This window comes from Mytilus edulis, chromosome 5, assembly GCF_963676685.1.
Source record: "Mytilus edulis chromosome 5, xbMytEdul2.2, whole genome shotgun sequence".
In the NCBI taxonomy this organism is placed as follows: domain Eukaryota; kingdom Metazoa; phylum Mollusca; class Bivalvia; order Mytilida; family Mytilidae; genus Mytilus; species Mytilus edulis.
This window is the reverse complement of record NC_092348.1, coordinates 51,081,473-51,098,865: the sequence shown is the minus strand read 5'-3', so window position 1 is coordinate 51,098,865 and position 17,393 is coordinate 51,081,473. Positions and strand designations below refer to the sequence as shown.

At 32.9% G+C, this 17,393-nt stretch overlaps 1 protein-coding gene across 2 annotated transcripts in view; it reads right to left on the bottom strand.

Moving 5' to 3' along the window:
• LOC139525461 (fibroblast growth factor receptor 4-like) overlaps positions 1-14,493 on the bottom strand; it is a 225,506-nt gene extending 211,013 nt beyond the window's left edge. Inside the window, exon 1 of one of the 2 annotated variants that reach the window (XR_011664899.1) lies at positions 14,248-14,472. Coding sequence is in view for 1 of the 2 variants with exons in the window: in XM_071320811.1 (XP_071176912.1) it covers positions 14,248-14,260 (13 nt within the window). In the remaining variant the exon portion in view is untranslated. Of the gene's footprint in view, positions 1-14,247 lie in introns of both variants that reach the window. The other variant, XM_071320811.1, reaches the window with a different exon arrangement.
• Between the last annotated feature and the right edge of the window lie 2,900 nt (positions 14,494-17,393).

The window sequence follows — 17,393 nt, the reverse complement described above, 5'->3', positions numbered from 1 at the left end:
CTACTCATTCACCACCAAATGTGATTTGATTAACGCATCATACTTACACCACAGAAGTTTTATGTGGGGTTTGTGGTACTCCATCCTGGTTATGGTTTGAACTTTTATTTACTGATGTGCGTCTTATCGACGTTTTTCGCTTGTCAGACCAAGGCCTTTTCATACTCTTTAATGTTTTGAGTTTCATGTGCTCTCTCTTTTTATTAATGTCTATTCAACCGTTTTATGCTGAGTGCATAGTAAAATCCAGTCATTTTCACATCAGTAATATTGCATGGACGCATTCGCAGCTTCATAACAACAACTGCTTGCAAGATACTAGTGAACAGTCTAGTAACATCCAGACTTGATTATGGTCGGAATATTCTGCTGAACGGTATCAACAAGACTACATTAAACAGATTACAAAAAGTACAAAATACAGCAGCTCGTCTTTAATATCACCAGGACAAGAAAACATGAACATATTACACCGATACTTGCTGATTTACATTGGTTACCCGTCCAATATTGACCACAATACAAAATACTGACTTATGTGTACTGCGCTTTGAATGACATTGCTTACATTCGGGAACTAGTCAATCTACACGTGTCAAACCGATCTTTGCGTTCAAGCTCCACAAAACTACTCACCGTTCCAAAAGTAAGGACGAAGACGTACGGTGAAAGACAATTTGATTGGGCAGCGGCATCTCTATGGAACAATCTCCCAAACAGTTTAAGACAATACAAGTCCCTAAAGTGTTTTAAATCTCAGCTAAAAACTCATTTTTATCGCATTGCTTTTTAATTAGATTGAATTCTTTTCTCTATTATGGGCTTTTTTACTATTTGTATTCCGTTTTAGAGTTTTTGCTTGTTTGCATGCTTTTAGCCTATATAGTTAATTTTTAATTCTTTGTTTTAACATGTATTTTCGTATTGACCTTTTATTTTATGGTAGGCATTTTTATTTCAGTATTTGAATCTGACACGATGTATTTTTTATGTTTTATGTCTTTGTCATTGATTTGTTTTAATTACTATGTGAATGTACAGCGCCTTAGGGTAATTTTTATTTTTTATATAGTGCGCTTTATAAATTTTCATTATCATTACTATTATCATTATAAGTGTACTCAGATATCTAGGACCGTGTTATCGAAAGTGTCCTACGATTTGTCTTAATGCGGGGTTCACACATTGCCGATTATTACTCCCGTTTGAGATCAGACAGCGATACGACACGAAAAGTGAAAAAGTCGGATTAGTATCCTCAATTATCTGGAATGTTCTATTATTGTCTGAACGCAGTCGTTTTAGTTTGTAACAGATTCCTACTGGTCGGGAAGGGTCCGAATAGTTCGGCAAAGCACCCCGACAGTTAGGTGCGTCCCGTAACATTTGGGGAAACTCAGCCGATTTTGTCTAGTCGTATTACAATCGTGCCTATGTCGTGACAGATTCTGCTGTATCGGATCGAATTCCTAACAATTTTTTGTGTATTCGGGACTGTGTCATGTGGAACGGGAATGATCTAGAGAAATTTGTTCGAACGGATAACTTCCGTCACCGTCGGTTCACTGTCTTGTCACTATCTGATCTCTGTCGGATTACATTCGGTAGAATCGGGACGCAGTCGTGACAGACTCGGTCGAATTTTACCTGGCGAAAGATAAAAATCGTATTAGAAGCGGATTTAGAACGGGATTATCGGGATAAATTCGCTTGGAAACGGTTGAATATCGACGCTTCTTGAACAATATCTGATTGTTGTCGTGATTAAATTTTTAAAGTTTGAATTTACATCCACGATTCATAGGATCTTGATCAGACTTTTGATAAATTTTAATCGGGAATGGTCCTGTCAAGGACGGCAGTAAAAATCGTGAATGTGTGATCCCAGCTTAAGATATATCTTACGACAAATTATAGGACAGTCTTATGACTGTCTTATGACATATCCAAGACTGTACATCGTTAATCTAAACTGGGACATAAGATATTTTTATCATATTTTGTGTACAATGTCGTTAATTTTTTAAAGTTAGAACAGTCAGATAATATTTTTTTTGTAATTTCTGTCAAAAAAGAAATGTATTCTAGAATATTCAAATATATAAAATCTGATTTGGATTAGTTTTAGACTCAATGGAATTTATTACGACTTTTTGAATATTTGACTATTTTGAAATCGACCTTAAGGAGAATCATATTTCAGTTTGTGACAAAACAGGTGGGATTAGCTGCAGATCAATCAGACTTCATTTAGATGAACATGTCTTCAAAAAAAAAGTACAGTAGAAAAAAGAAATTAGGAGAGGCGGTAGTAGATTATTGCAAAGAGTAGCGTTTTTACTGTTTATTAAAACATTTTAAATTTAGGTACTAACATCTTCTTCGGTTCATCTTTCTCTAAGCATATCATTGAGGGAAAGAAAGGCAATTAATTTATACTCAATAACCCTTTCAGTTATGATTTTGCAAACACCGATTTGAAAATAAAAAATATGTCAAAGTCTTAATCGTTACTAATTTAATAAAAATTGTGAATTTTTTTTACAGAAACGATAAAAAAAAATATACCATTACTCGAAATTTTTCTTGAAATAGTGTAATAAATTAGGGAGATCCCTAAATATAAAAAAGTTAATTATTTAAAACTTACCAACCTTATACTACATAAAGACGTATTTCCCCCTTTCTTTACCCTACAGGAAACTTGCCCAGGAGCCGTGAATTGCGAAATATAATCCGCATATTTCTAAAACGGTCACGTAAATTGATGGTGTCATGTGTTAAAACAGTTATTGGTCAATCAAATCGGTATATGTGATTTAATCTGCACGACTCGTGTGACCCTTTAACCCGAACTCCTCCGTCGTTCGGTCTATAACTATAACATATAAACATTAAAAAGCACTACATTTATGTAAAAGAAAAGTTTTGAACAATATACAATCAATATCATGGAAAAGGACTTTCAAAGTATATAGTCATGAATGCATGCAGATGATATATACACGAGTATCATCTGTAGATCAGTCAAGTTATAGTTATTGACCAAGCAAGTCGGTATATGTCATTTAATCTGCACAGCACGAGATGACCCAATAACCCGAACGACGTAATATGCACAGCACGAGATGACCCAATAATATGGAACGCCGTAGCTGCCTTATGTGTACTTGTTTTTAGATACGCTTATACTTTTCAATATATGCACATAGTTTTTCTATATATGCACATACTTTTTCTCTATATGCACATAGTTTACTTTATATGCACATAGTTTACTTTATATGCACATAGTTTTTCTATATATGCACATAGTTTTTCTATATATGCACATAGTTTTACAATATATGCACATACTTTTTCTCTATACGCACATACTTGTTCTCTATATGCACATAGTTTATTTTATATGCACATAGTTTTTCTCTATATGCACATAGTTTACTTTATATGCACATCCAATTTTTTATGGAAATATTCTTTATAAAGCACAAAGGTTTCAGTATTCACCTCAGAAACTTACAAAACCTTTGAATAGACTTATTAAGAAGGGATATAATTACGATACTGTTGTCAAGTCATTAAAGATTGCATATTTTGGCGTTTATATTGAGTCACTGATAAGGTCTTTGCATCGGAACTAAACACATTTATTCTAAAAACAGTTGTTGGCATGACATGGGTTATGTTCTTCTCATATATGTTATGATGGTATGATACTAAACCCCTAACGGGAAGGATTGTGCCTGATGTTCATATGATGAAATCATAATCTTTCAGTCAGTTTAATTGAAGTCTGGAGCTGGCATGTCAGTTAACTGCTAGTAGTCTGTTGTTATTTATGTATTATTGTCATTTTAAAATTGAGAATGGAAATGGGGAATGTGTCAAAGAGACAACAACCCGACCACATAAAAAAACAACAGCAGAAGGTCACCAACAGGTCTTCAATGTAGCGAGAAATTCCCGCACCCGGAGGCGTCCTTCAGCTGGCCCCTAAACAAATATATACTAGTTCAGAGATAATGAACGCCATACTAATTTCCAAATTGTACACAGAAAACTAAAATTAAAATAATACAAGACTAACAAAGGCCAGAGGCTCCTGACTTGGGACAGGCGCAAAAATGCGGCGGGGTTAAACATGTTTGTGAGATCTCAACCCTCCCCCTATACCTCTAACCAATGTAGAAAAGTAAACGCATAACAATACGCACATTAAAATTCAGTTCAAGAGAAGTCCGAGTCTGATGTCAGAAGATGTAACCAAAGAAAATAAACAAAATGACAATAATACATAAATAACAACAGACTACTAGCAGTTAACTGACATGCCAGCTCCAGACTTCAATTAAACTGACTGAAAGATTATGATTTCATCATATGAACATCAGGCACAATCCTTCCCGTTAGGGGTTTAGTATCATACCATCATAACATATATGAGAAGAACATAACCCGTGTCATGCCAACAACTGTTTTTAGAATAAATGTGTTTATTTCCGACGCAAAGACCTTATCAGTGACTCAATATTAACGCCAAAATATGCAATCTTTAATGACTTGACAACAGTATCGTAATTATATCCCTTCTTAATAAGTCTATTCAAAGGTTTTGTAAGTTTCTGAGGTGAATACTGACACCTTTGTGCTTTATACAGAATATTTCCATAAAAAATTGGATGTGAAATACCTAAACGTATAAGAAGTCTGCATGTTGAGCTATATTTACGAATGATGTCTTTATACCGATGATAAAATTTAGTAAATGTTTTGACTAGTTTGTGATATCGAAAACCCTGGTGTAATAATTTTTCAGTAATACATAAATTTCTCTCGTTAAAATCTAAAACATTGTTACATACACGACCGAATCGTACAAGTTTAGATATATAAACACCGTAAGATGGTGACAAGGGAACGTCACCACCTAAAAACGGATAATTAACGATAGGAAATGAAAAATCATCCCTTTTATCATAAATTTTAGTATTCAGCTTTCCGTTAGTGATATAGATATCAAGATCGAGGAAAGGGCAGTGGTCATTGTTAGTATTAGCTTTATTTAAAGTAAGTTCAGCAGGATAAGTTTCATTAATATACATACTGAAGTCGTCATTATTGAGAGCCAAAATATCATCCAAATATCTAAAAGTATTATTAAATTTGTTTATCAGATGTTGTTTTGATGGGTCTTTGCTTATTTTTGTCATAAATTGTAACTCATAACAATACAAAAAGAGGTCCGCAATAAGTGGTGCACAGTTAGTCCCCATTGGAATTCCGATAATCTGACGATATACGGAATCCCCAAAGCGAACAAAAATGTTATCTAGTAAAAATTCAAGGGCATATATAGTATCAAAGCATGTCCAATTAACATAGTTTTTTTGTTTATTGCTACTAAAAAATGACCTAAAAGAGTTTGAACATATATATTCACATTCTGATTTTTTGAATGCCCATTTAATTAGGTGTGTGAATTTTTTCTTAATGAGAATGTCAGGCAATGTGGTATACAGGGTAGAAAAATCAAAACTTTGAACAGATTCAAAATCACCAATATAAGCATGCAATTTATCAAGTACTTCCAACGAGTTCTTGACACTCCAAAAGTAATTTATTCCACTATTTTCGAAGGCCTCATTTGAACAATTTATTATAAGGTTTTTAATTGTACCAAGTGTGCTGGTAAGAAGAATAGACAATTTAGTAGTTGAACATTGGCTTGAAGACGAAATAAATCTATATTTGTAAGGGGTTTTGTGTAGCTTCGGAAGCTTGTTTATTTTCTTTGGTTACATCTTCTGACATCAGATTCGGACTTCTCTTGAACTGAATTTTAATGTGCGTATTGTTATGCGTTTACTTTTCTACATTGGTTAGAGGTATAGGGGGAGGGTTGAGATCTCACAAACATGATTAACCCCGCCGCATTTTTGCGCCTGTCCCAAGTCAGGAGCCTCTGGCCTTTGTTAGTCTTGTGTTATTTTAATTTTAGTTTCTTGTGTACAATTTGGAAATTAGTATGGCGTTCATTATCACTGGACTAGTATATATTTGTTTAGGGGACAGCTGAAGGACGCCTCCGGGTGCGGAAATTTCTCGCTACATTGAAGACCTGTTGGTGACCTTCTGCTGTTGTTTTTTATTTGGTCGGGTTGTTGTCTCTTTGACACATTCCCCATTTCCATTCTCAATTTTATAAGGGAGCATTGCACTTGTGTCTAGTAAATTTCAAATTGTATAGGGGAGCTTTGCACTAATGTCCAGTAAATATCAGATTGTATAGGCAGTGGCGTTGCTAGGCCATTTTAAAGTGTACGCCCAAAACTCGGTGACAGTTCTGAGGGCCCCAGCGGGTCAAGGTCATAGCTGGTTGAGGGTTCGATGTGGTCGAAGCCCCCAGAAGAAGATTGCCCTAGAAGCTGACAAGTTATCGAGAACGAGATACCGTTTTTATGTCATTAAAAATTCATTAATAGCAATATTATTTAGAGTCTAATTTGTTTATCTTTTCTGTTTAATTTATTCGTTGTGTTTATTTGGAATCTATTGTCATTGCTTTTAGAGAAAATGTTTAAAAGGATCCGTGGCGTAAAGCAATTACTCCACTTAAACCCCTTTTATGTGCAAATGTCTTTAATAGACATGAACTAATTAATTGTCATAGATGTTGAAAGATTGTATAGGGGAGCATTGTACTAGTGTCTAGTAAATTTCAAATTGTATAGGGGAGCATTGTACTAGTGTCTAGTAAATTTCAAATTGTATAGGGGAGTATTGCACTAATGTCTAGTAAATTTCAAGTATATCCTTGAAGAACTATCAAGAAAATAAGGGAAAAGTATACACACGGAGAACGATGTGTATACATAGTAAACTATGGGCATATATAGAAAAACTATGTGCATATAGAGAAAAACTATGTGCATATAAAGTAAACTATGTGCATATAGAGCAAAAGTATATGCATATATAGTAAAACTATGTGCATATATAGAAAAACTATGTGCATATAAAGTTACCTATGTGCATATAAAGTAAACTATGTGCATATAGAGAAAAAGTATGTGCATATATAGAAAAACTATGTGCATATATTGAAAAGTATAAGCGTATCTAAAAACAAGTACACATAAGGCAGCTACGGCGTTCCATACAATAACCCGAACGACGTAGGTATGCAGATTAAATTACATATACCGATTTGATTGGCCAATAACTGCAATCAACTTACGTGAACGTTTTAGAAATGTGGACGTTATTCCGCAATCCACGGATCCTAGGAAAGTTTTTTGTAGGGTAAAGAAAGGGGGAAATACGACTTTGGTAAGTTTTAAATTAATATTTTTTTTATATTTAGACTCATTCTAAAATTGCGATTTAATGGTAATGATAAAGGATTGACATATGTTTTTGTTTTGTTTTCCCTACTCAAAATGATATCAAAATGTTATTAGAAATATACATATCATGAACAAATAGCATTATTAGCTAAATACATCTTTTCATTCAGTTCCATACTTCAAAATTTCCCGCTTTTTAAACCTTTTGGAATTATCTCAATATCTAATTATGTAAAGTCCAGAGAGAATCTAAATGATGTCAATAGAATAGAATAGAATAGAATATTTTTATTTCCCAAATTACAGGGCCCATAAAGGGCATAAAATCAGATACAATTGATTTACATAATTGGTAACAACAACAATAATAGAGGCATATACATATATATTTGGAATATAAGCATTAGTAGCTAGATATATATTGTGAATAAAGGAATAATAAAATTACATTATACATGTATATGTATTTATTCTCAAATTATTTACTTGACTTAGTGTCAGAGTTCATACCTGATCTCCTTAATTCAAAACAGTCACAAATATAACAGCCCAGTTTTTCCATAAGAGTAACATTTTCTTGGGTCAAGAGCCATAAAAATTTAGAAGATTTATTTAAATTTATAAAATTATAACAATTGTTAGAAATGTCTTGAAAAAAATCGTCCCTTTGAATATCATAAAGAGGGCATTCTAATAAAAAATGAAGCTCATCTTCAACTTTACCAAGTGAGCAATTAGAACAAAGACGCTCAGATCTTTCTATATGCTTTTTTGAATATCTGTCTGTCTCAATTTTTAAAGAGTGAGCACTTATTCTTAATTTACAAATTGACTGTCTTTTTTTGAAGTCCTGCAATTCTAAATATTTTTCTTTTTTAAAACAATTTTTTATAGAAAAATAAGTACCAAGCTTCCCTTTTTCGGAGATAATTGTTTGATACTTAAGTTTATTCCAAAATGTGAAATAACTTTTACATAGTTTATTTTTACATACTGACATAAAGAACCAATTGATTGGTCAAAATTTGGTAATTCAATCTCTCTCTGAATATAATCTATACTAGAATACTATGTATTTACATTAGAGCTATGTAACTGTTTACAACATATAAATACATCAAATAATAATCTTTCTTGCAAATGCTCCAGTCTATGACAATATTTTAACATTGATAAAATTATAGTAAAATACATAGGAAATCTACCAAGCTCTGACATTACAGCTATATTACTTGACTTTCTGTTTACACCAAGAATATATTTCATAAATTTGGTATGAGCTTTTTCAGAAGAGTCCTGTCCAATACAATGGGAAAATCTGAGTTCTAAAATTAGAAACTCCTGACACATTCGACAGACCTAAAAAACCACTTATTTGGGTTTGTTTCACATAATCTGTAAAGAATTTACAATAAAGATAATAATTTATAGTCAGAGGGAAGCTGACAGTTTTTATTTTAATAATTTTTATAATAATTCAATCACTGCGGGCTGGGTGTTGCCAAAGCTTGAGACGTATGCAAAAAAAATCCCGTTGACCGACTTCTGAGGCCTGCTACTAATGATCCCGATAACAATGATAGTCGTGTCATATACCATTGTGTAGATAAATCAATTTAGATTTACGGCATATTAAGTTTAAGAAGTTTGACAACCGAGAAATCGTAAAATAACGGGAACTTGGGACTGGGTGTCATTTTTCAAAAAATTTAGTTAAGTACCTTGTGTTATATTAAGGTATAAAGAAAAAAAAAATACTGAGACAAGTGCCTGTGTAATTAATATAAAAAAGAAGGTGTGGTATGATTGCCAATGAGACAACTGTCCACGAGAGACCAAAATGACACAGACATTAACAACTATGGGTCACCGTACGGCCTTCAATAATGAGCAAAGAGCATATCCAGCTATAAAAGGCCCCAATGTAAAACAATTCAAACGAGAAAACTAACGGCCTTATTTATATAAAAAAAGTGAACGAAAAACAAATATGTAACACATAGAATGAAATTCAAAACAGTGTGGCTGTGGCCATTGATTGACACATTAAATTCATCCATTGACTGGGACAATTTAGTGAACGTTTGTATGTAACAACTACTGCTCACTATGTACTTTTTAAAGACACCTAAACTATGGGGTCACCAAAGGTTCTCAACACCTTAATAAAGTAATTCGAAAAACTAATCAGAAATAACACGATGTTTTGATTTATATCAATTATATAAATCAAAACATAAAGGTTATTCCTGATTATTTTTTTTAATTATTTTATAATTAAAGGCGTTAAGAAACCTTTGGTGACCCCACAGTTTAAATGTCTATCGTAGGTACGTCGTGAACAGTGGTCGTTACAGACAAACGTTCACGTAAATTGTCCCAGTCAATGGATGAATTTAATGTGTCAATCAATGGCCACAGCCACACTGTTTTGAATTTCATTCTAAACAAACGACAACCACTGAATTACAGGCTCCTGACTTGAGACAGGCACATACTTAAATAATGTGGCGGGTTTAAACATGTTAGCGGGGTCCCAACCCTCCCCTAACCTGGGACAGTGGTATAACAGTACAACATAAGAACGAACTAAAAAATATGTTGGAAAAAGGCTTAACTCATCAGATGGACAAAAATACAAGTGGACGTGACCGGGTACTTGTACATCCCGAAAAAAGACACTAGGAACAGATCTGAGAGTACTCGCAGTTATCTGACTGCTAGTTCAAAGCCACTAACAACTAATAAAACAAATCATGCATCTAAGTTATCTTTTCGATCATTGCAGCAACATTTTTCTTAAACGCAACACACATTATAAAAATATCGATCTATCTTTTGCCCTATATTTTGTCACTGAACTTTTCGGGGTGGATGTAATCATTAGAAAAAAGTTGTTGATTGTATTACTTAAAGATTGAATATAAATTTTATGACACTAACGGAAACCATTTCTTTAGTCGAAGTATTTATCATTACGATGGTATTTCATCTTGTTCGTTTATTATTATATCATTGAATATTGCGAGTAATTTTTTTTACTGCACGAGCTTGCGAGTAGTATATATAATATACATGGGATGATGTTAACCAAATGAATATATCCATCCATTAATCCTTTTATCGTACAGCAATGCTAGAAAACCTCTTACTTCACAACGTATTTTGTTCACTGATTACGGCAATAATTTGACGCTATTTTTGCACTAATGCAATATGAATGTGTCTTTCTAATCCTTGGTACTGTTCTACAGGAAATACTATGTTGCTATACAATGGTTTTTGCACCATTTACAACTGATTTCTGGACTCAAAATTAGGGATCATTTTCATCGGTTGGCAACTTTTTCTAGATAATTTGTTCTGGACTGTATGTATCATGAGTAGGATCTTTCTCACTCACCTTACTGCGAAAAAGATATATGAACTGTTTTATTAAAAGGACATGTTTCTAAAATTTATATAGCATAGTGATTTAAGGAGTATTTTTTAAAGAAAAACTTCAAGGTACAGTTAATTTTTTGTTGATAATTTTTCTTTTTTCAATTTTCAATTTCTCTCTCTATCTTTCATATTTTGCTGTACACTTACAAAAGTAAAAACATTGCCATTTAAGGGCAATAACTTTACGACGGGTGCCACATGTGGAGCAGGATCTGCTTACCCTTCCGGAGCACCTGAGATCACCCCTAGTTTTTGGTGGGGTTCGTGTTGTTTATTCTTTAGTTTTCTATGTTGTGTCGTGTGTACTATTGTTTTTCTGTTTGTCTTTTTTATTTTTAGCCATGGCGTTGTCAGTTTGTTTTAGATTTATGAGTTTGACTGTCCCTTTGGTATCTTTCGTCCCTCTTTTATGCGTGAACAACTGACAATGCCATTTTCACTGACCTATTTGCAGATCCTGTTTTTTTTTTTTTTTTTATCAATTTGCTATTCAAAGTTTCTATCAAGCAAGGGCAATGACTACAACAAGTGGACTGATGATTTACGATTGCTGATAACTTTTGATTTTGAAGTAATTCTCTGTCTATTAAAGATTTTAAGATAATAAGCCGTATTTTAACCTATAACTGTTTACTTTTACAAATTGAGACTTTGATGGAGAGTTGTCTCACTGGCAGTCATACGACATCTTCTTATATCCATATAGAACAGAAGCTGATCTATGTATGTTACAGGGACTATATTCTATCTGTACACGTCATATCACAAGTTCATTATTTTCATAATTATACACTATTCACTCGTTTATTCCTCAAATATACAATTTCTTATTGACATAACTAATATTATAACCATTAATTTATTGTTTTTAATCTGTATACTTTAATATTTATTTTAAAACAGAAAAGCTCATAGCGACTAAATTTGCTTTAAATTTATTTCATCATTATGTTTTTGTTATTGAGGTCAATTTATTTTGTTAAAATAAATTTTATTTGTTCATGTTTTCTAAAAATTTACCATAAAAATACAAAACTTAAACACTTTATAGTGATATATAGTGATATAAAGTTATTACCAACAAAATTTAAATAGTTTTAAAATTTGTTTTGTAGTTTAGCTTCTTGTTGTCTATGCCGTTTTAGGGGTAAATAACTCTTAACTAAATACCTTTCGTACCAACGGTTACTTGCAACGGTTGTTTGAATGCATAATCGATTGCACACAATATTGTTTATTATGAATACAAGAAGTAACCACATGAAATTAGTACCAAATTACAGCTAAAAATTCTCAAAATAGTTATGTATATGATTCATAAAACATACGTTGAAATTAAGTGTTTACATCAATTATTTCCAAAAGTTAAATGACGGCTCCCAGTTCGTACTACGGTTGGTACGGTGTCCTATAGCCATTCTTCCCCCATGCCAAATTTTCCGGGGGGAAAGACTGGATCGATCCAATATTTCCCCCCGGAAAAATTGGCGTGATCCTACTTTTCCCCCTCAGCGTTATGGGGGGAAAACCAGGATCAGGCCAATTTCCCCCCCCCCCCCCCCCCCACAGTTAGCGTGAGAAGCTAAATTTTCCGCCTTGTAATATAACGTCGGCGACGTCACGGTAAGAACTTTTTATGAAAAAAAAAGAATAGTCACTTTTCTTCTATCAGTTTATAGTTACCAAAGCTTCATCGTACGACTATACATTTGATAGGTATTTATAGAGATATATATGTTATATTTATACACAAGAAACACAATCTGATGTGATGATCACATCCATTCTCTTTCGTGAACCCTTGGTATCATTAACTAGATGAATACAATTACTTTAACCACTTCTGGTCAAGTAGTAGATTTTTCCCAGGACAGACGTCTATGATGTCTCCAAAGTAATATGGTGAAATGACTTCACATGTTAAATCATGCAAAGTATAATTACTAAGTAATAGAACTCACCAAAAGCACGGATAGAGATGCATACTCGTCGACTTAAAGCTTTAATTCAGGAGAAGAAGTCCGATACGGATGAAACTTAATCCAACCCAGAGAAGATATGAACACCCTCTCTAGCCAGCCGGGAGACGTAGAAGTACAAGGACTAACCACAGTATAGTTTGAGCTGTACAAGATCTACAAAAAAAATCCAACCTGCCCTACAGATGCATAGGGTCGAACACTTACCAGCACTCATGATACAAATTCGACGTGGTAGTAAGTAATTAAAGGCCGCTGGTACCGTACGACTACGGCATTTCACAATGAGAAACCATCATAAATCATAGTCGGCTAAAATGCCCCGACCATAAAATTGAAAAAAATTGAAACAAAACTAACGGACTTATTTATAAGAAAATAATTTACGAAAAAAACATGACCGACATGAAACGACAACAATCACTGTACTACATGTTCCTGGCTTTGAAATAACACATAAATAATGTGGCGGCCTTAAACTCAACCCTCCTCCAACCGCAAGAAAAACTGTAAAATATCATCGGCAATTGAATTCACTAAAATGTTAGTACGGTGCACCATAATCACTTACATAAAAACAATAGACACAAAGCACCGAAATGAAAGTAAAAAGTACTCGCTTTTTAAACTGAAAGGTATTTCAAAGCCAGTAAAATGTAGTCTAGTCGGACTAGGGGACATAGACAGAATGGTAAACATGTAAACAGACTGATAAATATGTAGACAGACTTGTGGACATAGACAGACAGTTAAAAATGTAAAAAGACTAGGGGACACATAGAAAACTGCTGAACAGAAAGACATTCTAGTTGACACATTGACAGACTGATAAAATCGTAGACAGACTTGTGTAAATTTGAACGAACAACAAATTTGTATACAACTAAATATAATTCTAACACTGTTCGGTTTAATTTCCAGACATGCATATACATATATATTGAAATCTATATCATGGGGGGGAAGATTGGCATGGGGGAAAAGTTACTATATGTATACGTATTGTCAACTTTCCGCAGGGGAAGAATGACAATGATCCAAAATCTCCCCGGGGGAAACATTGGCTCATGCCAGTCTTTCCCCCGGGGGAAAAACTGGCATGGGGGAAGAATGGCTATATAGCAAATCGGGAAACCTCTAATAATACGTAGCAAAACGTAGTTGAAACGTAGTAAAGACTGGGGCTTTAGATATTCTTTCATGATGATTTCTCTCGATAAATCGAATGACACCCGTGGTGTACGTTAATGTCTGTTTTTACAAACAAATAGACTTATTCGTTTGCATGAAAAGGTATTTTTTCATCAAAAGAGAGGTGAGGTAAATGGCTATCAGTATATGGTACAGAAATTACTTAATAACCTCAAAACCAAATATGTCTTTAAATACTAACAAAAATGATTAAACAATGTTTTCATATTCTATCTTCGTAAATGTGTATTAACTCTGCGATCTAACATATATTGTGGACATACCTTTTCCATCCATTGCAATTTGTGGTAGGATGGGACAAGGTAATATCACATTCTTGTTTAATTCCTATTCAATCCAGGTTGTCCTAACAGAAAACTGCAATTATCGATAAACTCTCTATGGATTGCTATCATGAAACTAATGTCAATCATACAAAATGTCCGATCACGAAATATTTGTCCTCCATTACAACAACTGAACCGTAAATGTATTTAAACTTAAGAAAACCATACATAATACACATTATGTATATCAATACATTTTTTAAATAGGTATGAGTTCATGTCTAAATTTAGGAAACTTTAATTAACGGTATGTTGATAATGCTTTGTTGGCGATGTTAGTTGAAAATGTTTGTAAGAGGCTTCGACATTTACTTTATCCCAGTTCAGTCATACATACATGTATAAGACTAGGATATATATGTAGCATGCTTATCGATTAGGTTTTATACGGGTACTTCACTCAATCTGCTGAGTTTCCAAGTGAATGCTATATTAAGAATAGATGAATGATTCGTTCACAAAACAATGTCCTAGCAACACATTTTATTTGGATGAAATTAATATTGAATCGAAAAAAAAATGCAGGGTTAACAAAACAATTGTCAATACAAAAACGTGAATATAGTTTGACCTTCTCAACATGTTGGGCCTGTATCTGCGTGAGTTTTTTTTTCGTATGAGTTCGGGGTGTGTGATTTGTTGAGGCATGTTGAACTGTACAATATATTTTTTTTAATTGATAATGCCTGTTATACTTTATATAGGTTTAATTTAATTTCACAAAAAGTATTTTCTTGCTTTTTATTCTTTCAATTTTAATCATCTATACATTCTAAAGCCCCCATCAGACTAGACCAAAACTATGAAGTTTGCAGTCCCAAAATATTCAATCAGTGATTACTATCCAGGATGTATTTATCATAAAAGAGGGTTAAAAGCAAAATCATATAACATATAATAGATTCAGATTCAGATTCAATATTTTATTAAAGTCTCACTACTTGCAATACATAAATATACAGTACATACAGAGTATATACACACTATAAAACAGACAATACACAAATATAAATTACAAGTACCATTCTATTAAGAATTATGAGAGACTATAAAACAATTTCTATATAAAACTGGTTAAAATACATACGATTATTAAAATAATTTCATTTTAAGAATATAAAAAGGTATTTCTTCTACTTAAAATATCAAAGCAGGTTTTGGCAACCATATCATAACAATTAATGTTTTTAAATAAATAAACAAATTTATCATCATCAGACAAATCATTAAAATCTACATTATATTTCATAGCTTCGCTATATAAACAAAAGCGCAAATCTGCATATAAAGGACATGATAGTATTACATGTTTTTCGTCTTCTATGTTATCATTACACATAAAACACACTCTTTCGTCTACATTTTTATTTTCATACCGCCCTGTTTCAATTCTCAACGGAGCTACTCCGCATCTAAATTTAGCAAAAGCACTTCTATATCTATAAGATAATTTTTTAGATAAATATAATTCACTTCCGTAACTGTCTTTAAACAATTTATAAGTCCGCAATTTTTTACCAACATCTTGTGTTAATATTCTATTTTGCCAGTTTTCTATATACTTATAATATTCTATTTTGCCAGTTTTCTATATACTTATCAAGTAAAAATTCTTCTATCTGCATAATATTTTGTTTACACAGTACATTATTTAAATCAGTATACAAATCTAAATTACACTAGAACACACCCGTGATATCGCGGGTCTATGACTGAATTAAAGTATATAACTATGCGCAAGCCTTATTTTAGTATTATTTTTTATCTGATAAAGTCATGCCGATTATAGGATACACAGTTTTCTCTGCTTTCAAATCTTTCTGTTTGAACCCGTCGTACTGGAACTTATCAATTATTGGTAATATTAATTATTTGGAAAAACAAAAGGTCCTGGAATGGAGTATTTTTTAATCAACAGCTTTATCCTATGTTAGTTATAAATAAAGTTGAATTCTTTGATTCACTGTTTTATGTCATGCCCGCTAGCAAATTGAAAACGGTTCCTATATACACCTTATTTTTAGTCCAGATTTTTAGTATTCGTATTGTTATCTTAAAAAGTCTTACTGATTAAAATACTACAATAGGTAACAATTTGACAATGATTGAATTTAGTAGTGTCAACCCTGTGATTATGATCCGTGTTTATAGCATAATCCTAAATACACCGTTTGGTGGTGCACCTGTTAGATGCCGAACGTACAGATAAGGTAATAGGTAACAGGTGAATATAATATTGATATCGGTATCGGACCTGACCCGGAACTTCTTAATTATTGGCAATATTAATTACGTGGAAAACAAAAGGGCCTGGAGTGGTGTAATTTTTAATCTATACCTTTGTACTATATTAGTTATATATAAAGCTGAATTCTTCGATTCGTCGTTTTTACGTGATGACGGCTGATAAATTGGACCTCGTAATTTTAGTATTATAGATTCTTTAAACTTAGACATAATCCTAAAACACCAATTTCTTCTCTAATTAAGAGCATTTCTATAACACCATTTAAATATTCTATAATTTAATCTATCTGTGCACATTATGTTACACCTAGCCCAGTGTCGAAAAAACACAAGTCCACTGCTTAACACTTGGAGGTCTCCAGCCCATATCCCCTTGAATTGCATCGTTTGGGGTATATTTACCCACACCCATAAAAGACCTGATAGCTCTGTTCTGGACAGCATTTATACATGAAAAATCTCTGGTGCCCAAAATGGCTGCACCATAACTTATTACTGGCCAGACCAGGCTATCAAATAATTTAGTAAATGTACTGTTCTGGAAACCTCCATGGGCCTTACTCTTTACAATAATCAAACTTAATGCCCTGTTTGCTGATTTGGCTACAGCTTTAGCCATTACATCATAATTTAAAAATTCAGTTAATAGTAAATCCAGATATTAATAGCATTGTACAATACATATCTGCTTATCATTAAATAAAAACAATGTTGTTGTCTGCTGTACAGAAGGATTTCTAAAATGTACAATTTTAGTTTTCTCGTGATTAACATTTAATAACTTATTTTTACACCATATATTTTAAAACATCTAAGAGTAATTGCAAATCGCTTTC